Genomic DNA, 27,098 nt, shown 5'->3' on the forward strand with positions numbered 1-27,098 from the left:
TTCTGCTTTGCTCTGTCTTGGCTCTCTTGCTCTGCATGAAGATGCCATGAGGACGCTCAAGCAGTTCTGTGGAGAGGCCCTTAAGTATTGGAACTGAGGTCACTCACTGACAGACATGTGAGCCAGCCACGTACACAACAGGATTGCAGTTGCATGAGAGACACTGAGGCCAGAAATGCCCACCAAGCTACTCCCAAATCCCCAACCAAAAGAAACTCTGGAATAAATGTATATTGTTGTTTTAAGCCACTAAGTTTTGGGATAATTTGTTACACTGCAATAAACAACTGATGCAATGTGATTTCAGGATTTCCCACTCCCTGTCCTCTAAAAAGAATTCCCTTCCCATCTTTTCACTGAGCCTGAAATGAACAGGGAAAGACCTTGTCACACTATGCATAAGGTTGGCATACTAATACTCTTCAAAGAGATAATACATTCATTTCAATTCATGGTCAAACATATGAGACAGATATAAATTCTTTCTTTTGAAACTCTTAGCAGGCTAATCTATTGAGACATTAATTTCAGTCTTGCTCTTGCTGTTGTAAGAGACTAGAAAAAATAAAAAAGTAATTACTCCCTCAGGGCCCACCATCCCAAGAATAGGTAAAATCTTGAATTACAAGGTCTAGGCTCTTCCTACATCCCCCTCTCTCCATACCTACCCCCAGCAATACACACTGGTTAATAGCTTCTTGGGTGTTTCAGGCGCCACTCTAAAGAAGACCCTCCCTCCCAAGCCTTCATCTTGAGGATTAGGTAATAGAGAAACTATGCAGGCATTGCCCCAAATGGGGAGGGGAAAGAACTGATACCCGGTCAGGAAAAGAGCAAGTGGTCCCACCTAAGAGATGAATGGCTTCTTCCAGACTGGGAAGGGTTTTAGAGTTTCCAGAAGTGGAAACCTGATCCTGGCTTATATGCAGTCCCTGTGGGGATGAGGGTAGGGTGGGGTGTGAGAGCTGCCAGATGTGTCCCGGAAGTGAGATCCCGGGTCCCGGACCGGAGACGCATCAAAGACCCCCGTTACTCCACGCCAACTGGCTTGCAAGCTGTGGAGCTGTACCCTTCAGCGGTACCCCAGGGGCCATGGACTAGTAGCAACAAGACTGAAGAAAAACGCCCTTCCCTAAATTTCCCAGACTTCAGAGCACCAGAGAGGGGTGGGGGAACCTCAAGACTTGACTAATGAATTCGTATTAACACTGACAGGTGGGAGCTGAGCCAGAATTTTTTTTTTTTTTTTTTGATTTAGAAAATTAAAAGACAGGTGACGTTTCCTGCAGCGGAGCCCAGTGAAGGGAATTCACCTCAATTAGAAATATTTTTCAGAGTGCGGGCTTTGGTGCGAGGAAGGGCACGGTATGAAGGGCACTGGGGGTATGAGGCGAATTAACAGAGGGGCTACGGGGCCAGTATTCCGCTTCCTGACAATTTTCGTCACCAGTTGAGCGCCTCGGAGACGTTCAGAAAGAATGAGCTCGCGCAGGGACACCCGCAGGCAACCCGGCGCCAGGGCCGCGGGGCACCGCGCTCGCACCCACAGACCCCGCGCGCGTCCGCCCGCCAGGCCCGGACACAAACACACGCACGTGCGCCCCGGCCCCGCCGCGCGCACGCGCCCCAAGGCTCCGGCGGCGGCAGCGGGCGCGCGCGCGCGCAGTGCGCGCTGCCCCCCACGCCGCTCCCTCCCCTCGGATCGCGGCGCCTCCAGCGCCCGGGGCCGCTCCACCACCTGGGCCGCTGACTGGGAGGCGGAGGCCGTGGTCATTAGGCCGCGGCGGGCACGGCGGCGGCGGCGGCGCGGGTGAGACGAGCGGAGCGCCGCAAGTCTGCGGGGAGGTGATGCCGCCGCGCGCGGGCCCCTGCGCCAGGCGGGCGCGGTGACAGGCCGGCCTGTGCGGCGCTTCCGAGGGAGGCCGCGACGGAGCTGTCGGACTGGCCATGGGCTGAGACACTTCCTCTGCGAACAGGTGCAGTGGCCAGAGGTCCTGGGGGGAGCCCGCCGCGACAGGCCCCGGGGACCCTCAGTCTCATTCCGAAGCGTCCTACCCTACCCAGTGCCCTGCTGACCTTCCCTCAGCTCCTCCCAAAAGGCCCTGCTCACCTCACCTCTAAACCCGGCCCAGGCAAGCCCTGCGAATCTGCCCGTCGCCCCATCCGACAACGTGCACCCGCAGCCCGGCAGGCTCTGTCGACCCCCTCCTCTGCCCCAGTGTTTCAAGCCCACTGCTTGCACAGTGCCTGAGAATCCCAGCATCTCTTCCTTTCTCTTCTAGCCCAAGGGATAAAGTGGGGGTGGGGGGTGTGGGGAGCAAGGAAGGAGGGTCTATCCTTCCCTCTCAAGTCCCTGGTGACCATAAGCCCATCCTCTCTCCCTTACACCTGTAGTGAAAGTGACCCTTCCTTACCCTACCAGAACATGCCAGGTGACTCCCTCCCAGATCTTTCTTGTGGTCTTCCTCAACCTCCCCAGCGACACTATGCAACCCCAGCGTGACCTGCGAGGCCTCTGGCTCCTGCTGCTGTCCTTGTTCCTGCTCCTCCTTGAGGTGGCCAGTGCTGGCCGTCCCGTGGTCAGCTGTCCTGCTGCCTGTCTGTGCGCCAGCAACATCCTCAGCTGCTCCAAGCAGCAACTGCCCAACGTGCCCCACTCCCTGCCCCGCTACACAGCACTACTGGACCTCAGCCACAACAACCTGAGCCGCCTGCGGGCCGAGTGGACCCCCACACGCCTGACTCACCTGCACTCCTTGCTGCTGAGCCACAACCACCTGAACTTCATCTCTTCTGAGGCCTTTTCCCCAGTACCCAACTTACGCTACCTGGACTTGTCCTCCAACCAGCTGCGTACACTGGACGAGTTCCTGTTCAGTGAACTGCAAGCACTGGAGGTGCTGCTTCTCTACAATAACCACATCATGGAGGTAGATCGCTATGCCTTCGATGGCATGTCCCAGCTGCAGAAACTCTACTTGAGCCAGAATCAGATCTCCCGCTTCCCTCTGGAACTGGTCAAGGAAGGAGCCAAGCTACCCAACCTAACGCTCCTGGATCTCTCCTCCAACAGGCTGAAGAACTTACCCTTGCCGGACCTGCAGAAGCTGCCCGCATGGATCAAGAATGGGCTCTACCTGCATAACAACCCCTTGCCTTGCAACTGTGAGCTCTATCAGCTCTTTTCACACTGGCAGTACCGGCAGCTGAGCTCTGTGACAGACTTTCAGGAGGATCTGTACTGCATGACCTCCAACAAGATACACAATGTCTTCAACCTGAGTTTCCTCAACTGCAGCGAGTACAAGGAGCGTGCCTGGGAGGCCCACCTGGGTGACACCTTGACCATCAAGTGTGACACCAAGCAGCAGGAGATGACCAAGGTGTGGATGACACCAAGCAATGAACAAGTGCTGGGTGAGGTGGCCAATGGCACAGTGATGGTGTTCAAGGATGGCAGCCTTCATTTCCGGAAGGTGCAGGTTGAGGATGGGGGTGTGTATACTTGCTACGCCATGGGAGAAGCTTTCAACGAGACACTGTCTGTGGAGTTGAAAGTGTACAATTTCACCTTGCATGGACACCATGACACTCTCAACACAGCCTATACCACCCTAGTGGGCTGTATTCTCAGCGTGGTCCTGGTCCTCATATACCTGTACCTCACCCCTTGCCGCTGCTGGTGCCGGGGTGTAGAGAAGCCTTCCAGCCATCAGGGAGACAGCCTCAGCTCTTCCATGCTTAGTACCACGCCCAACCATGATCCTATGGCTGGTGGGGACAAGGATGATGGTTTTGACCGGCGGGTGGCCTTCCTGGAACCTGCTGGATCTGGGCAGGGTCAAAATGGCAAGCTCAAGCCAGGCAATACCCTGCCGGTGCCTGAGGCAACCGGCAAGGGTCAGCGGAGGATGTCGGATCCAGAATCGGTCAGCTCTGTCTTCTCTGATACACCCATTGTGGTGTGAGCAGAATGGGTTGGTGGGTAGATTCTGCCCCAGGAGAGGTAATGCACCCCCGAAGGATATGAGGGGATGGAAGAGAGGGCTGGCTGCCCAAGGGAGTGGGTTCCCTCGACCTCAAGGGAATTGGTCACAGCTACAATAGCAGGTAAGATCCCAACCAGGGTGTGGCTGCCATAATTTTCAAAATCCTCAGGCAAATGCTACGCCCTCTCCAAAGCACTGGAAATTCTGAATGTGTTGGAGGAGGAGCAGGAGCAGGAGTGTGTCTCAGTTGGGTGAGAATGAGAAAGGGGTGGAAGGAAAAGCAGATTCCCTAAACTTTTTCGAGGTCATCCCTAGCTCCTTAAGAGACAGTCATTTGAGAGAAAAAAAAAAAAAATCAAAAAACCTTTTTTTTTCTATCTCTGCCCTCCCATACTTGTGATGGGGGAGGGCCTTCCACACTGGGGAAAAGCTGTAGTATCTTCATTGGCTAGGAAGTCATACTTCACAGCTGGGGAAATGGAAAACCTAGGAAAATGAGTCAGGAAATGGTTGAGACCTCAATTAATAACACTCCCCGAAACGGTTGTGAGACTTCCCACCAATGCCTTCCTCTTCCCCAGTGAGCCTTGGGTAGATGGGTCTTTGCAGGAGCCCTGACCCGTGGTCTGTGGGATACAGCAACACAGTGAGATGTGGCATTTGTGTCCTGTCCTCAGATCAGTGGCACAGAGGGGTACAGCATGAACTGAGGGGTCTGTGTCACAGCATAGGTGCCAGCATAAAACTGGTAGATGGGGGGTGGGGTGGGGTGGACTTCAGAGAGGCTAATTTCCTGGTTTGTAAAACCCTTGGTTAGTATTTCAGTCCCAGCACCTGTGTGTCAGACCAGGGTGGAGGCTGCTGAAGGCAGAGCTTTTATGGATGCCTGCCAGAGCCAGGAGATGTCGGGCCACCTCCCACTAGAGGGCTGAGGGTAAACCAGCCTCTATTATGTGGCATCCAGCTGGACCTACCTGATTTACTGTGTTTGCCATCTCTTCATTCAGTCTGCTTATCAGGCTTAGGTGGGATTCTGGGTGAAGGAGCCCAGCGAAGTCTGGCTCCAGCTGGGCTAGACTGAGCTTGGGAATAGAAGAGATCAAGCAAATATCTCCTCTATATTGACAAGGCTGCCTTGCTCCTCTCTCAGAGATCTCACCCCTGCTGCGAAGCCAAAGCATGGGATGTCATTGCCACAGAATGGCAGCTTGGAGTGTGGCTTAGAGTTCTGCCCTCTCCACAAAGTTCCAGGCAATCTTGTGGCAGACAGTAGCACTAAATTTTCAGAAAGTATGTCCTGCCATCCCCACTCCTCTCAGCCAGAGATCTGTGCAATTGTGGTCTTCAGGCCAGAGGAGCCCAATACTCCATCCCAGAACACTCTGGATATGGAGGTGATTGCTCCCATTAACTTCTCCCTTTGACCATACTGCAAATGCTGGGAGGTGGCTGCTCTGAGCTTTGGCAGGGAGATGGGATGAGCAGCGCAAAGGTGAATATGTTCTCTGATGTTGGTCTTTTCAGTCTCTCTCCTCTCCCACCAGGTTCTCTGTCCATTGGAAGTTCTCCAGATCCTCTAGTTATCCAACCTGCTCTTTAGGTACCAAGAGGTGTTTTTTACCTGAAGTTGAGGGCTGCTTGCTAGGAGGGCCTGTATCCAGCTGCCTATTAAGATTGGGGAAGGGGACTGGAACTCAACATCTTCCCCTTGTATGTCCTGGGATCTTAAGACTGCTGTCCATCCTTTATGAGTAATCTGGTTTTGTCAAGAGAGAGGTGCAGCACTTCCCTCAAGTACTTGCATGCTCGTAGGTATGCATGCTTATAGGTATGCATGCACACCAGCACTTTGACTTCCACCAGGACAGTGATTCTTAGTCCCCACTAACATCCACTCTCAGAATGGTCTCCACCTGTATGCCCTGTAGGAGAGACAGTGACCATGCCAGGCTCCCCCATACACAAACTCTTGTACTTGAATTTCTGAACTCCTCGAAGCTTTGCCCATGTCTCCATGGCACTGAATCACTTCTCTGCAAAGGCTGGAGTTAGGAGAACCTTGGTTTGAAGACCCTGGGAGAAGCGGTGGTGAGAAGCTAGCTGGGTCTCCAAACTCCTCAGAAACCTTCTTCTTAAAGACTTAAAGTTGATATGTTTGAGAAGTTAAGACAGAATTAGGCAGGGGGGCCAAGCAGCTTTAAATTGCTGTTCCTATGTTAACTACGCTGGTAAGAAAGGGGCAGGAGGGAAGAGAGTTATCTCCTTATATTCCAGAGACCTCTGAAGATTTTTGTTACTGGAGCTCACTCCTCAGACTTATCAGAGAACCTGGGGAAAATCTCATCTTCATGCTGCAGTTTCCCCTCTAGGCACTATCTGAGTAAGGCTTTGAAAATCTTTAAAGTGAATGTCAAATGAAACAGGCCTTCTGGGGCATTCGAGCTGAGCTCCTGAGGAGCAGGAAGGCCATTTTCTTCAAACATCCTACCCAGTTTAGGGAATAAGAAAAGGCCCCAGGGCTCTAAGACTCCCTATTATATCTACTAGTTTGGCCCCTAGTTTAAGAGACTTGGTGACGGTGCCTGACTGCTCCACCAAGAGATATAACTGATGAGCAGTCTCTTCTGTGGTTTTGGTTGATAGAACCCAAAGGTGGCTATCTCCTTGGGGGACTAAGGACTCAGCATTACGTAAGCTCACTAGAACCCTGTGTGTAGAAAACTCCCAGGTCTGGTTATAAGAAAACGCTGAGCGATCACCTCCTCCCCTCTCTACCACCCATAAACTAGACGTGTCCTCCAGGAAGCAGGTATCCCTGGGGACAGAGTGTGACAGGGCTCTACAATCTGTCTGTGTGATTATTTGTGATCTTTTTTTCTTTGCCTGTATTCGTGGGGCTCGCAGGAAGGGGCCAGGAGAGGGCACACTTCAGCTGGGGAGAGCAAAGCGGACTGATTCTAATTTTCTGTGTGTTCTTACCTCTGTACTTCTTTGTAGCCCTGCTGGCAAGCAAGCGGGCCTCCCTGTGTCCAGGACCCTGTTCCTCCCACTTGTGTACTCCCAGGCTGGCAAACTTTGGAGCCTCTGGGCTCTGAAAACTAGACAATGATCATTAAACCTGGCTTGAGTCTCTGTTCTGGCATGGTGTGTGACTGGTTTATTTATTTTTTCAGACTGTGGCTGATGCTTACTGTTCCTCAGAAGGATGTGGCCCATCTAGGGGAAGAATATTTAAATTGTTGTCATAAGGGCACAGGTGGAATCTACATCTAGGAATTAAGATAGACCAGGAGTTGGCAAATTTTTTCTATCAGGAGCCGCATAGTAAATATGCTAGGCTTTGCCGGCCATGAAATATCTGTTACCGCTACTCAACTGTGATGTAACACAAAAGCAGCCACAGACAATACAAAATGAACGATTGTGGGTGTGTTCCAATAGAAATTTATTTATGGGCATTGAAATTCAAATTTCATATAATTTTAACATGCCTTTTGATTTCTGCAGCCATTTAAGAATGTAAAAACCATTCTTAGCTTCGTGGATCACACAAAAACAGGCACTGGGCCGGTTTTGGCCCACAGGCCCCCTCTGAGATAGATTCTCAAAAGAAATGTCACAGGCTTTCAATAGTAGAGTTTAGAAATTCCATGGTTTGGGGCTAAAGCCCATCAATAATGAACTCTTCCTGGATCCATAGGGAGGAGGGTTGCCTCTGCAGCATTCTGTTAAAAGTTAGGTTCAAGCTGATGGACCGTAATGGGGAAAAATGCTTGGATTGTGTTAACACAATTGGTGGGGAGCAGCTCACTTTCACAATATTTTGATTATTACCAGTATATTTTCACATTGTGAATAGTATCCATCTTAGATTAAAAGTATATTCATCTCATATTCACAGTTTGGCATGTCCTAGGCATTGCATGGAACAGAGAGATGCAATCCCCATTTTCTTGGTACAGACACAGCTTACCAGAAATTGGACTGGATTCTATTAAACTCTGAACATGCAAATTCTCTGGCTATTCCTTTGGTACTACTGGAGGGGGGAGTGTCAAAGTTGAGTCTAAAGGGGGAGAGGAAATGGTGTAAGGAAAAAAGAAATTAATCAGAATTTGAATACTTACCTAATTGCTTACATTTATAAAATCTTGACCAAAGGGCAGTCGTCCTCTGTGAAGAAAGTTGTCTTCTTCCAAAGTGATAAGGATGGAAATACCTCACAGCCAGCCACATCAGAGAAAACAACTTTGGCAGTCAATGAAACGACAGATGTTGATGCCAGAGTGTCCCCAGAGTTGACATTAATATAGCATTTTTGCATCTTTTCAACGCAGTTTTTGCTATAGCTGTCAGTTTGGCCAAGGGGATGAAGCTGGTAAAGAGAACAGGTCTGGGGAAAACTACTTGTTCTCTTCTATATTTTGGCCTGTGCCAAGCCCTATCACTGAGCCCCGGAAGTTTTGATACTCCTCTCTCCATCATCCCAAGGAAGTCGGTGGCTGGATCTCTTCACCCCCAACCCAAGCCACAGTAAGTTCCCTAGATTCTGGTCAGGGTATGTAAATTTGTCTGCCAGGTCTTGTAGCACTTTCCCTATCACCTCTTAGGTAGCACTTCTCAAGGGTGGGAAGAAGAGGCTAATATGACAAGTGCCTTTTAGAACACAAGACGAGCGTTTAGTTGGTTGGCTAGCCTAGTCTCTCTTCACCTGATCTTTCAACTCCTTCCCTTTCTGCAATTGCAGTCCTCGAACCACTTATCTTGCTTCCCAAGAAACCAGTAGAGCTTTACTTCCCCACCCATGTGGTGGAAAAGGCCCAGGCTTCTTCAATAGGCTGGACGGCTTTTCTGGTCTGGCTACAGTGAGCCTTTGCTGGATGCTTCCTCTCCTGGGAGAGGAAGGCTAAAGCAGCTGCCAAGTCAAGCCCCTTCATCAGGCTTATACACTGTCAGGTGGAAAATAGCAAGTGGTAAGGATATTTAGACCTGCCCACAGACCTTCTGGTCTACCTCGGCCTGTTACTGCCCCAGGATCATAGAAGGCATGGAACCAAGGCCTGAAAGGACCAGTGTTCAGTGAGCCAGGACATGGAGCAGTGGGACTTCTAGAGGCTGGCATGCATAAGGCCAGAGTCGTTGCCCCTGAAGCTAGAGGCACTGTACGTGTGCATGTGTACGTGAGTGCAGATTAGGAGCAGGGGGCACTGTAGTTTGACAGGCAGTGCTTTGTGCTGCTTTTCCCTCACCTCCCACTGTTCCCTCACTCAGCGGAGGATTGATTCTGGTGTGGGCCTAAACGGAGAGCTTTACCCCAATTCTGAGTTACCCATATGCGGAGACATCCTTAGAAAGCGCTGTGAGGTAATGGGGAAATCTGCTTTAAAGACAGGGATTCTAGGGCCACTCACATGTGCTCAGTGAGACAGAGGTGAATCTTCTGGTACCACAGAATATCATGAAGCAGCTACTTAATCTGCTTCTAGCAGAGGCTAAAAAAATCATCTGGGAAATTCTGACAATACAGGTGGATTAAAAACTGGGACTCCTGTTCCCTGACCACACTGGTGACCAGCCAGGCCTTCTGGGTAGAAAGGGAGGGTCATCTTGCTGGAGGGAATTTGTGCCTGCTTTAAACCTAGCCCATTGCTGCAGATTGTCTCCATCAGACCACCCTCCTGGGCAGTCCTGGGGGACTGTTTCCCTGCCTTTCAGCTTATGTCTTCTCTGCCTGTGCGGGCAAGAATTGCTGGGGCCATGCCCACAATGCCTGACTGGTGTTTCATCCCTATATCCCACGACAGAAAATAACATTTACAATGAAAACAAACACCCAAGCCTCCGTGCTGCCGTTACTCCTGCCTCTCTGTGTCCACTCCAGGGAGACTGCTGGCTGTTCTCAGAGATGGAATGGAAACTATCTTTCCCCTGATTTAAAGAGAATTGCTTTCATGGGGGGAGAGGGGGTGCATGCACATCTGTGCATGCTGTAGTGTGTTTTAATTTGGTAAACAGCTTTGAGGAAGCCTGGACTGTGAGCCTTCTCCAAGAGCCTGGAACAGGGAAAGGGAAACTAACTGTGAGGCCTGGGGGCCAGTGGCCATCTTTGTCACCGTTCTGTATTCCCAGTGCATGGCATAAGGGCATGGGGGGCAGGCAGAGCTCAGCCTGTGGCCGTGAAGGAATCAGGGTGGCAGGGCTGTGTTCATTACCATGGCCCCTCCTTTCCTGGCTCCTCTGCCCCACTTTTCTCTCAGAAAGGCAGAATTAGGTAGGAGGGGTTTGATTACATCTGTGACCAGCAGCTCCAGGCTAAGAACAGCTTCAGGAAATTCAGGCTGGACCTAGCGGGCAGTTGCACTGACTCCCAGATTTGCAGTCAGTCCCATGACTTGAAAACATCAGGTAGGCAAAACTTGGGCAAGCTTCACTAGGGTCACAGCCTTCGAGGCATTTCTGGCAGGAGTGGATGGGGGCTGACCTTGTGTCCAGAAGAAAGAAACATGTCTGTGCTCCCTAACAAAGGCCAGCCACCAACACAATCTCTCTAAGACTTGGGTCCCCTAAGCATCTTAGGCATAACTGTTTATTGCCTCCCTAGGAAGAATAAAGCCAGAGCCAGACTCAGTGAGAAATAAGGACAAGAACATCACAATACCACCCATTTACATTCATTTAATGCTTGGTACTTTTCAATGCCTGTTAACATTCATTCTCTCATCTAACCCTCACAACATCCCTGTGAGGTAGGTGAAGCAGTACATGATTTGCCCATGGCCACATGGGAGTTAGATCTTCTAACTCCCAGACCAGTACACTTTTCAGTCCATGATCCACAGGCTGTCTATGCCAGCCAGACAAAGGGGCATCAGGGGCACACAACCAGAAGCTTCCCTGCTCCCTAAGCTTGCAGGAGGGCACCAAAATGCTGAGGTTGGGGTGTCAGGACCAGGGCTGTCCTCTGGAGGCCAAGACAGGTACACTGAAGGAAGAGCAGGAGTACTAGAAGGCCAGGGTCAACAGTGGCCACTGCCAGTCTCAGCCATGCAACACTGTGTTCCCTTCATCTTGACCTTTGTCAGGTGCAAAGGCCTCCTTAGTCTACTCAACTCCCAGTGCCCACTGTCAGAGAAGAGAAGCCTCCAGCCGTAGCTGGGACACAAGATTCCCGACTCCCTTTCCTCCCCACTCTGTTACACTCTGCAGCCCAGGGAAAGGGGGGTAGGGGGGGTGAGGGCTGGCTGACTCAGCCTGCAAGTGCTTAGAGATCTGGAGCTGAAAGGCCCCAGCACCATTCAGCTAATGATTATTATTAACTCTGAACAGGCCTGAGCACAGCAGCCAGCTGGCTCAGGGAGGATGCCTGGCTCTCCCACAGTGAGGCTTCAAAAGCAAGACCCACAGAAGCCATGCACCGGGGTGGAAGGGTGGGGACAATGAGAAAGAAGGGACAGGCCAGTGTCAGGGAGTGGGGAGGGGTGGACTGCCCTGTGAGAGGGAGGGGAGACAGGAGGCACAGGCTGGCGAGAGACAGCAGCCCACCTTCCGTGCAGCTGATGGGCCCAAAAGGTGAGGCTGGAACACTTTCCCCAGACAAGAGCTTCTGCCATTCAACACCACCCCAAGGCATGACAGGACTTAGGGAGGGGGTGGTTATGGGAAAGATGGGGGCTTTCTTCCAAGGGACATCCAAACCCAGAATGGTAATCCCATTATCATTCTGCATTTGGATAAAAAACCCACTATATTTCTAGTGTCCTCAAGACTGAGTTTGAAATCATCACACTTGGAATCAGGATTTAGTGAGCTTGATATGCAAATCTGTGCAAATGACTCGCAGATTTTAATCTGAGCACCCTGGCTTTTTTAAAAAAGGCAAAACAGGATGACTACTAGCAGCTTTCCCTAGCCATAGGGACAAGGGCAAAAGGGCAGGCATTTGCTTTCCCCCAAGGCCTCTGACTCGTTGCTGAGGAGTCCAGCTAGTATCTCAAATGGAGACAGGAGAGTGTGGAAAACGGGGGTGGATGCAAAGAAACACAAGCAGGAGGCATATGCAGCCTGCAGCCACCGTGATCCCAGCTGGAGAAAGACTGCCCTGGAACTGAGGTCTAATGCCTGTCCAGCTGCTGCCCCAGGATGTGAGGGCAGGTGGTGACAGGACAGATGGAAAGAGGGGAGGGAAGTCCCTCCCAATCTAGTCTGCCAGAAAGGGCTCCCCCTGATGACCTACTCCCGACACTGCAGCCAGCCACTGCTAAGCAGGAGATGCCCACCTGTGCCTTCCTCTTTGCCCTGTGCCCCTGCCCTCCAGGCCCACCGGTCAGAGAGGTGACAGCTGGGGCTCCTTCCTCCTGCAGAATATAAATGACTTCCCCCTTCCTCCCAGGGCTGGGAATAGACATCAGCTGGCACAGCCCACGCAAACTGCCGGCTGTCAGCATGCCCACCCGCCCGCCAGCCCCCGCACCACCTGGGAGGAGGCAACACCTCAGGCAGGCTCAGGCTTTATGGCATTGTCTCCTTGGCGCTCAAAGCAAGCTGGTGAACCTCACCCAGCCCTCTCACTGTCCTGTAGACAGGATGAGACCTCTAAACTGGGGCTGGTGGAAGCACAATGGGAGGAGAAATGACATCCCTGGCACTCCAGGGATCAGGTGGGATCTAGGTGAGAATCTCCTCCATGCAGCTCCAGTAACCATTTCTTTCCAGTTCAAACCCCATGGGACAGTTTCAGAGGGGGAGAGAAGGCAATGAAGGAAATAGGAACAATCATCCCCTGCACAGAGGGCAGCCTTTAGATGCTGAGCCTGACGAGCTCTTGGGAGATGCCATCCGACCCAGGAGGAGCCTAGTGAGGTCCATTTAGAGGACATTTTTGCACTCGCAGCCCCTATACCCATAGTTTTGGGTCACACCAACCTCCCTGCTCTGAGGCACCCAGAGAAGAGGTTCTGAATATTTGGAAGACCTTGGACATCCAAAATACTGGCTCTCAGGAACCAGAGCTCCAGCCTCTATACCCCATGCCTCCCAGAATTTCCACTGAGCTGTCTCTATCTGCCTCAACAACAGCTTTCCTGGCTCAGCTGTCTTCAGTCCTTGCCATGATCTATAGTGGCCCCATCTCCCCAACGGAGTCAGACCACAGTTAACCAGTCTGGCATTCAGGCCTTGTCACCCAGGGCAGTCTGGGGAACTTGTTTCAGCCTGGAACAAGAAAGGGTCTATGCAGGGAAGAAGTCCAGCCTTCATCTGCCAGCTGGCACCAAACTCAGCCCCCTTCTTGGGCCAAAAAGCTGGCAAAGAGCCGACAACTGCAGTAAGCTTAAATGATAAGGAGAGAAGGGGAGCCAAGGGTACTTGTTTCTCCTGGATCAGAGGAACCCTGCCCCACTTCTTTGACCCTTATTGTGTTCTAAAAGTGACCATCCACCCCTCAGAACAGCTCCACAAAGCTGTGTGCTAAGGCAAGAAACTGAACCTTAAGAAGGGTAAAACATGAGATGGCCAAGACTGTTTTGTCCCTGAGAATGGGTCAGAAGAAGGGGCACACCCACATCCTGCAGCTCTCAAGCCAGGATCCTGATGGAGCTCCTGAGAGGTGTGCTGAAAGAAGTTGTTTGCTGGACTCATCTTCTTTCCCATTGTTGCAGCCAGGAGCTGGAGTCTTGGTTAATTAAGTCAATGCCCTTCTGTTTTTCTAAAAGCTTTAAAGTGACTTTAGTGCCTTTACTATCTAGAGTCCAGGAGACCCTTACCTGGGCTCCTTCTCTCCAAGGGCCTGACGCCTTGTGCCCTGGTCCATGTGCCAAATCAGCACAGATTCCTGAAAGGACACGAGGGCAGAACTGTCCCTCCAGGGAGTAAGGGGAGAATGAATGTTAAGAATCACATCCTGAGTCTGCCAAGTAGTCCAGCCCATAGTCCAGAGCTGGGAGGATACTCTGTGACATCAACCTGACAGCCACTGAATTTTAGAGATGGAGAAACTTACAGATTATTTAGAATCATTCATTCATTTTGCAGAGAAGGAAACTGAGGTCCTGAGACATGCAACTTGCCTAAGGTTGCACAACAGAACCTAAGACAACCATAATCCATAATAAGACCCATGGACTCTCTCCATTACATCACACCACTTTCTCAAAAGTCATCTGAAAATCCATAACTATCATTCATAACTCACAAGAATTCAACTCTTCATCAGGCACACAAGCAAGAAATGACCTCCACATCCACCACCACCCAATATTCCTGTCTCCCATCAAGAGTGGAGGCTTACAGACTTAAGTGCCCCACTTCCTTCCACTTGTATGCATACATGTCCCCATTCTGGCCCAGAGTCATCACCTCTGTAATAGCTGTTTGGGTTTCTGCAGTCCTTGGTCCAGCCAAGAAGTACAAAAACCCTACTACTTCTGAAAGTAGTCCCTTGAAGGTCACCAAAGGAACCATGGAAGTCCAAGGCAAGCATCCCACTTGGATTCAGAGTTTGGAGGAACTCACACTTCCATTTTCTTCCTTGGCAAGTAGGAGCTGGAGATCTGGTGCATGATCACCAGGGCTGGGTAGAGGGGCAGTGCCAGGCACAAATACCAGGCTGCTCCTTTGATCTGGGCCTGGAACCACACTGAGCACATGCCCAGGAGCACTGTTACAGTGGCCATCAGGTAAATCACCAGTCCGCAGGTAAGATGGTAGAGCTTGAGACGAGCCACCCGCGAGACCCTGGCCACCCGGGGACAGAGGAGGCAGAATCCACACAAGGCCTGGCCGCCAGTGGCCAGCAGGGTCAGAGCCCCTGCCCAGCTGTGCCAGGATGACAGATGGGGCAGCTCACTGCGGGTCCTGCTGGAGATGATGAAGCCCAGGCCTAGGACTGCACAGAGGATAGCCATGGTCTGCCCCACCCAATGGAGCCAGATCCGGGCCTTGCGGGAGCAGAAGAAGAATGGGGAGTGCTCAGGTGAGAAGAGTAGGATGGCCTCAGCCATGCAAAGGCAGAACTGTGAACACAAGAGAGGGACAGTGAGCCTCAGGACCAGCTTAAAGTAGGTGAACTCATACATCCAAACAAGGGTGGAAGCTAAAGAGCATCCATCAGGACCTCCTGCCTCACAGGCCAGCATTTCTGGGAACAATTGGGAATCAACACTTGAGAAGTTTCACCATTCATGCCGACCACCATCCCCCTCCCTCCAACTTCTGTAGACAGTGACTCCCATTTCTCCACCAGTGGGAACAGCAAATGTTAAACCTCCTTCTGAACTTGAGGTGGGGGGGGTGAGAGGATGGGGTTGGTGGGGTGTATGCTGGAGAACACTCCTTCCCCTTTCTCCTTTCAGGCCCCAGTGGAAAAAGAGGTATCTTCCAAGTCTCTCCACCCCCTCAAACACCTGAAACTTTACCAATGGGCCAGCCCTCCACGTTTCCTGATTCTATTGGTTGCAGGGGAAAATAGTGCCCTAGCTGTTTCTCCCACCTCTCTGGGCCTTAGAAAGACTAAGCCTTCAAAGGCTGGATGCTTCCTTAGGGGTGAATCTAGGCATATCCCAACAAATCAGCTGCAGAAAGAAGCCCAAACTCACCGCCAAGGCCATGAATACAGGGTGCCACGAGAAAAGACCTGAGAATCAAAGAGAACAGGCTGATGGCTGGGAACAATTGTTCCTGCCCCTGTGGCTGGTGGAGCCCAAAGGATCTGGCTACAGGGTCAGTGCATCATCCCCAACCCTAATAAGAAATCAAGAACTCAGGGCAAAGTGGAACAGCCAAGGAGCCTTAGGGTGAGCAAACGAGAGGGCCTCCCCACCAACATACATTAATCTTGCCCGGGTTCCCATCTGGCACCTCTCAACTGTCAGCCCAGTCCTCAAATGGTCCTCGGTCTCCCTCATTTACTTGCATCCAATATCAGATGAACTGTTCTGTCTTATTCAGTCTGCCCTTCTCCCTCCAGCAGCCCAAGCCTCACTCTTCCGAGGCCTCGAGGCACCACCCCTTACAACCCCTCCACAGTCCGTCCCTCCACTCTTCGGGGTCCCCACTCCAAGCCTCCTCGCGTTGCCCCTCCGGCATCTCGGCTCCGCCCCCTTCCCTGGCCCCGCCCCGCACACTCACTGGTTCCTGGCCGGGACAGCACAGTCAGAAAGATCGTGAAGCCCAGAGCCACCAGGTGCGCCAAGATTCCACTGCCTCTCCGCAGCCAGCGGGTCAGTCTCGGCTCCTTCGCTGGAGCGGGAACTAGACCTACCTCCAGGGACTGCATGGCCGGGCCGGGCTGGCCGCTCACTCCCAGCTGCCGGGGAGTGTCTTCCGGGTTTGTGATTGCGGAGGCGGCCGCGGCCGCAGGAGCGGCTCCTCCCCCGGGACGCCGTCGGCCGAGCGGCGGCTTCGTCCACAGCGCCTCCTGGGGGCTGGGGGGGGAGCGCATGTGGCCGGGAGAGGGGCCCGCGCCCAGGAGAACCGGGACGGAAGGGGGACAGCTCCAGACCACGGTGTTCCTCCAGCCAATCTCATATGTATCTTTATGCCTACAAGAGCCTTTGTCCCAAGCAGTCTTTACACATCCGTGACAAATGACTTCAGTGAAACCCCGTCATAACCTCGAAGCACTGAACTAAGAGTGTGACACCAGCTTTTGTGTAGTTCTCCAGAAGTACTGGTTTCCTTGGCTGCCCACGCTCGTCTGCTATCCCTCTTCCATCTTGTTAAGGGGACAAGATTCCTCCCTGCCTAAAAGCAAGGAGAATGAAAGGAAAGGACAAGGCCAGAAAACAATGCCCTATTAGCTGGTAAATTGGGATTTGAGGACCAAAGGAGGGAGGTGTCACAGTCTCATCCCTTGTCTGTGCATAGTTGTTGTCCCAGGGAGAGAAGTGGAAGAACTGGGGCACTGCCAGCCCTTGACACATCCACACAGCTGCTCAGCCCTGGGGAGCTGGGTGATCCTGAGAGGCCAGATCCTCCTACACTCCTGCTGCCTCCCACACCACAGGGAGTTCTGTCAGTGATTATACCTTTGCCCTTCCTGTCTCCGAAAACAGTGTTGTCCAAGGAGGACTACCTAGGAGATGCTCTACCCCTTCCTTAAGGGCAAGCCCACAGGCCAGGGAGAAAGAGACCAAAACAGGTTGGCCAGCAGAAACCAGCAGTTACTAACTCAGCTCAAGCCTGTACATGGTAGAGAAAATGAGGCAGAAACAGCTGAAGAACCTGAAGCCCAGGGTTGCTGGAGGACTAGAAAGGGGCTAGAGCAGACTCCTGCAGACCACCAGAGCAAAGAATAGAGTCAGAGGTGTGGCTCCCCTGCCCGTCAAGTTTCCGTTCCCAGTGAGACTATAGTCGTCTCTGGATTCAGAATGGTCAGCTCTGCCTTAGAGAGTGGCATCAAGGCTGTGGGCCTTATTTGCTCTCCACATTCTTCATCATCCCATCTGGAGAGAGGACCCTGCTCCCCACTTCCCCCAGTGATACAAACCCCAGCTGTTTCCTAACTGTTTCAAAGAAAAATAGAAACAAGATTTTGCAGGCAAGTGATGGGAGCTGCAATCTGACAGCCTATCATCCCATCCTCCTGGGGTAGGTTTGGGGACAGTAAGGACACTCATTTTGTTAAACTTTTTTCTTCCTTTGCTATGTTTCTGTTTTTATATTTTCTTAGCAGCAAGAGAACAGGGAGACAGTCTTGAGGTATTTTAAAGAGGTTTTTTTTTTCTTAAAAAAAATAATATAAAGTTATAAAAAGCGGCAGCAGCCTGGGGCCCGGATCTGGAGGGAGGAGGTGCTGGCGGCTCCATCGCAGTGGGCAGGCACTTTCTTGTTAATGGGCTTTTGACTGCAGGAAAACAAGAGGCAAGAGACAGAGTCAGGGTGGGGACCTCCTAGTCCTCCCACTCAGGGAACTGTGTGGACCATAAGGACTTAAGGCTTCATTTCCGAGGCCTGGTGAGTAGATCTGGGCAAAGGGGAAGATGAGTGCCCACCTGGCTGGAACAGCCTGTGTAGTGAAGCCAGGGAACACGCATATGTGCACACATACTCAGGCCCTGGGCAACTGTCATGCTCACGGTGCTCATATAGGTGCCACTGGAATTGGTGCATCTGGCCTGGGCCTGAACCAGTCCCAGTAAGTCCCTCCTGGCTGAGATCAAATGGATAGCTCATGGCATGTTACTCCAGGACTCCCATCAGAAGGGGCAAATAAACACAGCTGTGGGCTTTACCAGAGCCCTGGAGAACTTGCCTGGCTCCCGAAAACCTGGAAGTGGGCATATATGCAAGGCAGGCACACGTGTACATGTGGACCTTGAGTTGTGTTCCTGCCCTCCTTTGCCCTACGGCCCAGGGGCAGAACCAGAACAAGACCCACCCACCCACCCTGCCGTGCAGTCTTTTAGGCCACAGCTCAGAGGCCCAAGCTCAACCCCATCACCCCAACCCTTCCTCTTAGAGCTCAGAGATCATGGTGCCCAACCGCTTTTCCTGAAGGGGACAGAAGGTAGCTCTGGTTCCTGGAGTGAGAGCCACAGCCAATTCAGGAGGAAGTGGCCTTTAAGTTAAAGCAAAAGAGGGTGGGAGTAGGGAAAGGCGGCATCTCCTTAGCCCAAGGAAGAGGGCTGGGGAAAGGGGAATGTCCATCAGGCAGAAGCTGGGGTCACCTAGCTAAGAGCTGACCTGCCTCTCCTTAAAGAAGATAGCCCAGGAACTCTCTCTTAACTTCCCCCTTTCCTCCCTTCCCAGCACAAACATTTACTTAGCACCTTCTCTTGTATCAGGCACCCACTGTGCACCTGCTCTGACCCATTCTGATCCTTCCCTGCCCAAGCTCTTCAGGGACCTGGGCTGGTACCTTCAGTGTGGAGCACTTCTCCTCAAAGGCCAGGGCCGGGCCCGGCTTCTTGCGGCGCACAGAGCAGGTTGCATCGGCAGGAGTGCCAGCCGGACAGTGCTTGGCCTTCACCGGCCGGCAGTAAGTGGCCAGGTTTTTCCGCTTCTTGGCTACCTCCTCCTCAGAGAGGCAGTTGGTTGCCAGGGCCTTGGCTGGGTGTCCAGCTGCTCCCCGGTTCTCCAGCTGAGATGCCCTGACCGGTGTGGGGGGTAGGTGAGGGGAACCCCGACAGTCCAGGGGCCCTGCCCGCTTCATTCTTGGCCCCACTGTTCCATTAAGCCCCATGCCCAGGGCTGTTTTAGTCTTTGCAGAGAGGCCCCGACAACCAGAGGGTTTGCCTTTTCCAGTGGGCTCCAGGATGCAGGTCCGTTTGAAAGTGGTGGGGCCGGGGGATAACTTCCGTTTTCGAGAAGGGGCCTCCATATCGGCCCCGTCCTTGCCTTTGGACAACTTGCTGGCCTTGGAAGGTGGGAGCTTGCTAAAGGATGGGGATGGCGTGTTGGCCGGCAGTGGTGAGGTGATGGCCTGGCTCCCGCCCATGCACTCCGCCTGACTGCAGGCGGCTGCCACGCTGGGGGAGCCTGCAGGGTAGCTGGGGACAAGGCTGTCCTTGGTGGGGGGTGTGGAGGCTGGGCAGGCTGGTCTGAGGGGTGGGCCTGGAAGGCGGGGGCAGCTGCCCATGGAGGAGGGGCTCAGGGGGGCAGATAGTGGGGAACTGACAAGGTGGGGTGGAGGCTCAGCCGCAGGCGGGATCTTCCTGCAGTAAAAAGAGAGCCCCACCATGACTGCCAGGCAAATAAGAGGGTTTCCCACAAACATACACCAGTCTTTGCCCCACCTATTAATGGACTGCAGTGCCTATGCTGCCATCTGCTGGGAGATGTTGGAAGTTTTAGGAGGCAGGCATGGGTTCAGGAAGGAACGAAGACTAGTATAACATACATGCACTAGTACACAGACCCATTAAGAACCTCACTTTTGATCTCAGTTTGGCCATCCCTTATCCCTAGTTATCCCAAAGGTACTAGAAGGAATTGTTAAAAGACTAGATACATTCCCAGGCCACCCATTCATGCCTTGCCTCAGCCCTGCCACAGGCTGCTGAGTCTCCCCACTTCCTCTTCATCCCACTCCCCATCCAGGGTCTTCCTGGCAAACAGCCAAGGGATATCTATGGGGAGGGGGTGGAGGGGGAAATGTGTGCAGAGCAGGGCTTCAGAAGTCCATGTATGCCCTGGGAAAGGAAGTTCTGGGCCTGTGAGACTCACTTCCACATGTGTGAGCTGAGGTGCCGTTCCAGCATGGAGCTGAGTGCCGAGCAGAACCGGTCTAGCCGGCGGCTAAACACGTAGCATCCGGGGCTCACCAACCGGCTCCCAAAGGTGCAGAACTGGAGGCAGAAGGCAGGCATATGGTTAGCGGGACCCAAGGGACACACAGGATCTAACCTCCACTGTCAGCCAGGAGGGCTGGGCCACCCCCCCACCCCAGGCCCCTGCCCCAGTTCTTACCGCCTGTGGCCGCGGGGGCCGGGTTGCATAATGGCAGTCAGGGGGGAGGTGGAGGTCGTCAGATGTCACCTCCTCCTCACTCTCCTCGCTGGAGGCCTGGGCCCCACCCCGAGGCAGGGGGAAGGGGAACAGGCCTGGGTCCCCATCACCACCACTGGGGCCTTCATCATCCAACTCACTCTCAGAGGAAGCCCGGAACCTGGAAGGGCCAAAGGGGACATGACTGGAGTGGGGTCAGGGTGGGGGTGTCCCTGAACCTGCCAAGTCTAAGAAACCAGGACAGATGCCTGGCTGGGCAATCACAGGAAGAAAAGGAAGGAGGAAAGGAAGGGAAGGAAGAACAGAGCTCATAAAATAAGAGAGAGGAAGAATCAGGGGATACAGTTTCCAAGGGATTTTCTCCCCAGCCCCTTTCACTTCCCAAACCCTGCTTTCTTGGGGGAACACCTCTTCAGATTTGCCTCCTCCAGAGAAAATCTTCCAGGTTTAACTGTACCCAGCTCTGGTCAGCCCAGTCAACTCTCTCAACACCCTTCTCACATCACATTCTTGCTGTGCATCTATCTATGGGCTGAGCCTGTGTTTCAGGTCTGCCCCTCATGTTACAGGTAGAACCATGTGCATCAACTTGGGTAGGGCAGGCTCTCCTCCGGGTCTGGTGCAACCTCTGCACACAAAGGGGCCAGTGAATGAATCCACAGCTGGACTGCCTCACCCAGAACCCCTTTTGGCTCCCCAATTACAAGCCTTCTGTTGGAAAGTGCTGAGAAAATGCTCATATGCTGAGTATTAGATCTGGCACACAGAGGCTGGGGTGCTGTGGTATGCTAGGTTAGAAATAGGGGAATCATGCGCTGTCACACTGCCAGGGGCCCCCAGGTATCCCCCACACTCAGGGCTGAGGGAGCAGCCTTGGGCTTCTCTCCAGGGATCCCTGATAGCTTAGGGTCCGGCATCCCCAAGTGAGGTGAGGGCTGGATCCTAGACATACCTGGGCAGTGCACAGTATGGGTAGGTCTGTTTGGCACGAGCAGAGAAGGTGCTGCCGGAAGCAGCAGCCGCTGCCACAACCTGGACTGAGGAGGGGGGCTCCTGGGAGGGAAGCGTTGGCTCCTTGCGCCCTGGGCTCTTCTCCTTGGGAGACTCCCCTTTGCGGGAGTTGGCCTTCAGCTCTGCTACTAGCACATCAAAATCCTTGGCCCGGCCCTGGACCTCCCGGCGCTGGTGCACCGAATGTATCTAGAATACAGCAGGGTAGAGGGGTGGGGGGCTGTGTGAGCTGAGCATGAGGGGCAGCAGTGTGCTCTGGCCTGGGCAAGTGGAGAGAGAGAGGGTACGTGTGTTTGTGGGTGTGTTTATGTCTTTGGTTCACTCTCCCAAGGGGCCAGAACCCTTGGACCTTGACGCCACCCCCTCCCTGCTTGTTGCTCCCACCTTGTGCCTACTGGGGATGGCCTCCTCTCCCTTCCCTGGTCTGGGCCTAGCCCCCATCTATTGAGCTGGATTTTTGGTAACATAAATTCCTCTCCTTGCCCAAGAGGCAGGGGTTACCTTGCAGGTGAGCAAGCGGGTACAGATCTTTTTGGTCTCTGGATTTATCACCCCACACTGCCTGTTGAGGTCGCACTCCTTCCCTGTGGGGAAAGTGGTTCCTGTGAACCGTGAAGACATTTCCAGGAGGCTCATGGGAGCATCTGGCCTCTTCCTACTAAGGACCTGGGAAGAACCAGGACTAAGGCAGATAGGTCTTCAAGTCCTTGGGTTGCAGCCTTCCAGAACTACCCCTCTTAGTATCAGCATCTCTCTGCTGGGCAAGAGAACCACCCCACCCCCATCCCCACTCCGTGCCAAGGCAAGAAACAAAAGCAGCCCCAGGCCTCTGGGATGCCAGGGACACTAGCTGTGAGAGGAGTCTGGTGCCCTGGATCCAGATAAGAAAAGACATAAAAATCAACAGCCCAAGGTGTAGAAGGGTAACTTCACCCTGCTTGGGCACAGGCTCTCTGAGCCTCAATCAGGAGATCTGGGCTGGAGAGACGCTTCCCAGGAAGCAAGCAGGTCAAGTGTATGTCCGCATCAAGGGGTGACAAGGGCCCACCTGAATCATCAGGTGCTTCTGCACCCTGACAACCTGTGATGGCCAGGCCCAGTACTTCCTGACCTCTTCCCCATCTGGCCCAAGGATGAGGCAGCCCAAAGGATTCCCCACTCTATCGTCCTAATCCCCAAGACCATAACTACTCACGAGCCATCTTCCGGTGTGTTTTGGGGGTCAGCCTGGTCCCTCCAGGCTCCCTTCCAGGGGGGCTGCCTTCAGTCCGGTGACTGGGACCCTCGCTGGGGCCTATGCCGATGCTCTCCCTGCCAGGTGGTTCTTTAGGAGGGGGAGCCATGGGGAGTTTTCCAGGGGAGTCCTTGGTGGGGCCGCCCGGCTGGCTGAGGAAAGCAGAGGGCGGGGCCACCCTGATTCCGTGTCCATCGGGCTTCGGGAGACTGGACATCTTCTCCAGATTCACCACAGGCACAAAAAGGCTACACAAGGAGAGAGGGTATGGGCTGGGGAGTGGGGAGGCTGCGTCTGGGGCCTGGACTCTAGCCCAGAGCCATCTCCTTTCCAGCCCTGGAACTTGGGTGGGTTCCAGCACTGGTGTGAACATGAGAAAAGGGGACCCCATATTCCCTGGAGTACATGGAAGGGGGTTGCAGATTGGGCTAGCTGCCTCTGCTGACTGTCACCAGGGACCCATCAGCCCAGGACTGCCTCTCTGCGTGTCAGCCCCTCCCTAGTCTAGGGTCAGGGTCAGTCCCAGGAAGTCTCTGGTCTCTCCTTACCAAAGGTTGTCCTTCTGGGTCTTCTCAGGAGGCTGGTGGCCACGGCTCCGGGACCCCTGGCCCTTCTCCTTGGAGGAGGTTTTGGTGGAACCTGGGGCCCTACAAGCTGGGCCCTGCCCATTCACTACATGGCATTTCTGAGAGCTGGCAGGGGCTGGTGGTGGGGGTGGGGCCCGGGTATAAAGCTTGCTGAGGGGCCCATGTCTTCTTTCTGTCACCAGGAGGTGGAGAGAGTCATCAAGGTGAGTAGTATCAACTGCCTCCTCCCCCAAGCTCCTAGCTCTGCACACAGACTCAAGTTAGAGAATTTGAAGTTTCCATTGCTTAGATTTAAATATGCCTCTTCCCATTTGAGTTTGAGCCTTAAAGACTCAAAATTCTAGGCTCCAGCTGCCTGCACCTCTTAGCTCTTCCCTTAACTCCACCAGATGCTAGAAGTTTGCTCAAACAATAACCCTAACCTCCACAATCCTCTGAAGCCACCCCCAGGACCTCCTGTCCCCAATGCCTCCCTCCATTACCCCATACAACCTCCCAACTGACCCTGTCCTCAGAGTTCCATGTTCCACCTTCCCCTGCCCCACTATCTCCTCCCTAGGGCTCCCCTCACCGCAGTGCTTCTGGAAAGCTTGAGGCTTCACCACTTGGCTGCAGTGGTTACATACAACCAAATAGAAGTCGTCATGGGCAGGGCAGTGCCCGAAGATGGACATGTCTGCAATGACAGAAGCCCTCATCACTGGGGCTGGGGGCCCCAGGATTTCCCTGTAAGATCAGCGAGCACTCCCACCCCCCACCCCCACCACTCAGAAGGCACTTCACCTCCCAGCTGGCACAACGGGCTTCGTGCTGAAAGCTTCCAGCTTCCAGAGTTCAATCTAACCAGTCCCTAAGAATGTGGGCTTTCAGGTGAGTGGGTGCCAATCTCCTATGATTAGGTCACAGGAACCAGGGGAATGGGCTGACTCAGATCTATCGAAGTGAGGATCCCCAGACCTGCTGCTTCCAGCAGCCAACTGCTTCTAGGGTGCGGTGGGGGAAGGGAGGGTGGTCCTGTCTGTCCTGGGCCCTGGCCCTAACGTGTGTTGACTCCCACCTTCTTTAATGAGGGTCATGGCATCCAACTTCTTCGTGTTTTTGCTACTGTCCTCCAGTTCAGCCCCTGGAGGAGAAACACAGCTCAGAAGGCCCACCCCCTTCCCAGAAGCCCCATCTCCTCCCCCACCAGGGCCTGCAGGCAGGCAGTAGAAAGCTCACACTCCCTGATAAGCTCCTGGTGCTGAGGACCACTTGGAGAACCTTTCACTGGATCGTTCTCAAGTGCCCAGCTTTCTTCACCTGCCACCTTTAGAATAAGCTGGGCCCATAAAAAGGGATCCAGCCACTTTTCTTATGGACCCTTCCCTCTAAGGTGTAGTTCAGGATTCCGCTGCTGGCTGGTTAGGTGACTGTGGGTAAATATCACCTCTTTTCTGGGCCTGCTTCTCCATTTAAAGAGGAAATGGTCCTTAATTAATTTAACTATAGATCTGAGACCCTCCTTGAGATTTCTCAGATGGGTCCTTCCAACTTCTCTGTGGCATCCCAAACAGATACTCTCCCAGATCCCCACCCCTGTGAACTCAATATTGCTCCACCTGAGTTACCATAGCATTGTCAAATTTATACCCAGCTTCTCAGGTCCAGGATTGATATGATGGCCACAGAGCATAGAAACAGCTGTCTTGGGACCCTTGGCATCTTCAAAGTCCCCTTGGTCAGTCATGCAAGCCTCTCCCCTCCTTAGGGGACTTTGGGCAAGGGTTGTCCTTATACCTCAGTTTCTGGGTTGATGACAAAAAATTCTTAGCTGTGCAAAGCAGCTCTATCCCCATCCCCCTTTTGTACTCCCCCCTCTATGCCCCCTTCCTATCCCTTGGGAAAAAAAAAAATTAATTCTGAGTCACCAAACCCGTCTGATTCCATTTCCGGTTCTCAGTGCACCCAGACCCTGACAATGGCCCCATCCTTGCCCACCCAAGTGCAGCAGTCCCAGGGTGGCCTGGGCTCCCACTTAGAGCTGCTCTCTGATGCCCACTAACATATTTGACCCTTTCAAGGATAAGAAGACTGTTGACAGTCATATAATCTCCAGTTAGGAGGGGTGTTGGGTTAGGCAAGCAAGAAACAAGGGGTAGCTCCCACTCTTAAGTCAGTTAAATTCAAGTGTGGACAGATGATAGAACCGAGCTTGGAGTCGGATGTCTCAGAGGAGAACAAGTGTCATCAGAGACCACTCCATGTGGTCTCCTCCATCTCCTCTCACTTGCAAACTTCTTCAGGGGCATGATGCCTGCTGTCACCCCCACAGGCCACGAGGCTAGGTGCCCCCAGGGACCCAGGAGACAAAGATCAGGAGAAGGGGGCTGTTGGCCTGCTCACCCAAAACACTCAGGGGCCTAGAGAAGGTGGGGATCAGGGGAGAGAGCCAAGAGGCAGGGCAAGGGGCCCGGGAAAGGACGGAGGGTTGGAGGAATGGATGGATGAACGGAAGGAGCGAGGGAGGGAGGAAGGATGGATAGACGGAGGGACAGACGAACTAATGCGGAAGGGGCGGGGGTCCAGAAGCACTGCAGCCGACAGGGAAACGCCGAAAAAGAGCAGGAGGTGTGGGGCAGAAGACGAAGGACCAAGGGGGGGGGGGCGAGTGGGAGGGGGCACAGAAGTGGGGTGCGTGGGAAACACGTGGAGAGGACTGTTGCGGATGGGAAAAGCCGAAGGCAGATCAGAAGGGGCGGAATCTGGAGGCCAGCTGGAAAGGAGAAAGGTAAAGGCAAGCAGATGTGGGCACAGGTACTGAGCACGGGCAGAGGCAGAGGTGGGCAGGGTGGGCTGAGGGTGGTGAGTCGGCGCTAGGACCCGGAGGCGCGAAGGGAGCGGAGCGGGCGGGCACTAGGACCCAGCGGGTCCTTTGTTTGGGGGGCCGGGGAGCCGGACGGAGGCTCCTGTCGGCGGCTCCCCTCAGCTGGTGGGGGCCCGGAGAGGGGGAGGGGAGACAGTGATGGGGTCCCCGGACTCTAGGAGAGCTTCACTCACCGTCGGCCGCGGGCAGGTCGGCCCGTTCCACCCACGAACTCCAGCTCTGTCCCGCGAAGTCATCGAGACTCGGCACCCGCCGCTCCAGAGCGGCCATTGCTGCCGCCGCGCGTTCACGCACCGCCATCACCGCCGCGGACGCGCGCCCGCCCCGGCGCCGCCGCCGCGCGGCCCCCTCCCCCCCGCCCTGCCGCGGGCACGCCTCCCTCTCCCACCTACCCTTCCAGCTCACTCTTTGCGCAAGCGCAACGCAGGTCTCCTTCCCCTCCCCCCCCCCGCTCTCATAGCCTTCCGGGAAATGTAGTCTTGAAGAAGAGTACTGTTGCCTACCGATCTTGCAGGGAGAGCCCCTCGGAAATGCACAATTGAACGGGAATAAAAGACGGCCCAAATCCCAGGTCCTCCTCTCCTAACCCATGTGCACACATTTTTTTTGTGCTACCAGCCCACTCTCCCAAGCTCACTTCAAATACACCCCAACCCCAAACCTCTCTCTGCTCAAGACGCCCCTCTAAGCGGTGAGTCAGCCAGCTGGCTGGCGCCCCTTCCCGGTCTGGCGGCCACGAAGCGACTCGGCTCCCCTGTAGATCGTATAGGGTAGGTGCAGGGAGGTGGGCGCTGTGAATCAGAAGGGCAAGGGGAGGGAGTCTGCTGAAGGACACAGGGGTTGGCGTGGGGGAGGATCCTCCGGTCCCATGTTGTGCCTCCTCTGTGGGAAACCTTCTCTGCCCTGATGCAGAGCAGAAGATTGGAGTGGCGTTGTCTGGGTTTGGGAGGACCTAATTGAACTGACCAAGA

The 27,098-nt window shown here is 53.7% G+C and overlaps 3 protein-coding genes across 8 annotated transcripts; 1 reads left to right on the plus strand and 2 right to left on the minus strand.

Annotated features, from left to right (window-relative positions):
- The first annotated feature begins 1,729 nt into the window (after positions 1–1,729).
- Positions 1,730–7,126, plus strand: AMIGO1 (adhesion molecule with Ig like domain 1). 4 transcript variants are annotated; one of them, XM_037826453.1, is made up of 2 exons: positions 1,730–1,976; positions 2,395–7,126. In XM_037826453.1, exon 2 carries the CDS (start codon positions 2,487–2,489, stop codon positions 3,966–3,968), a length of 1,482 nt encoding a protein of 493 aa, XP_037682381.1. In that variant the 5' UTR covers positions 1,730–1,976; positions 2,395–2,486; the 3' UTR covers positions 3,969–7,126. The 4 variants fall into 4 exon arrangements, with proteins under 4 accessions (XP_037682381.1, XP_037682380.1, XP_037682382.1 ...); XM_037826452.1 differs by having other exon boundaries at positions 2,423–7,126; XM_037826454.1 differs by having other exon boundaries at positions 2,448–7,126.
- A 3,527-nt stretch (positions 7,127–10,653) lies between these two features.
- On the minus strand, positions 10,654–17,214 carry LOC119526918 (cytochrome b561 domain-containing protein 1). Of its 3 annotated transcripts, none has more exons than XM_037826456.1 (3): positions 16,113–17,214; positions 15,581–15,618; positions 10,654–14,998 (listed from the first exon to the last, which is right to left on the minus strand). In XM_037826456.1, exons 1-3 carry the CDS (start codon positions 16,423–16,425, stop codon positions 14,495–14,497), a joined length of 855 nt encoding a protein of 284 aa, XP_037682384.1. In that variant the 5' UTR covers positions 16,426–17,214; the 3' UTR covers positions 10,654–14,494. The 3 variants fall into 3 exon arrangements, with proteins under 3 accessions (XP_037682384.1, XP_037682385.1, XP_037682386.1); XM_037826457.1 differs by having other exon boundaries at positions 16,246–16,295; XM_037826458.1 differs by lacking the exon at positions 15,581–15,618 and having other exon boundaries at positions 16,113–16,241.
- A 473-nt stretch (positions 17,215–17,687) lies between these two features.
- Positions 17,688–26,468, minus strand: ATXN7L2 (ataxin 7 like 2). Its single transcript, XM_037815429.1, has 11 exons — positions 26,301–26,468; positions 24,322–24,387; positions 23,836–23,940; positions 23,226–23,436; positions 22,639–22,925; positions 21,945–22,027; positions 21,385–21,632; positions 20,394–20,592; positions 20,151–20,272; positions 18,844–19,639; positions 17,688–17,829 (listed from the first exon to the last, which is right to left on the minus strand). Exons 1-11 carry the CDS (start codon positions 26,425–26,427, stop codon positions 17,815–17,817), a joined length of 2,259 nt encoding a protein of 752 aa, XP_037671357.1. The 5' UTR covers positions 26,428–26,468; the 3' UTR covers positions 17,688–17,814.
- Between the last annotated feature and the right edge of the window lie 630 nt (positions 26,469–27,098).

Source organism: Choloepus didactylus, chromosome 2 (genome assembly GCF_015220235.1).
Source record: "Choloepus didactylus isolate mChoDid1 chromosome 2, mChoDid1.pri, whole genome shotgun sequence".
NCBI lineage: Eukaryota > Metazoa > Chordata > Mammalia > Pilosa > Megalonychidae > Choloepus > Choloepus didactylus.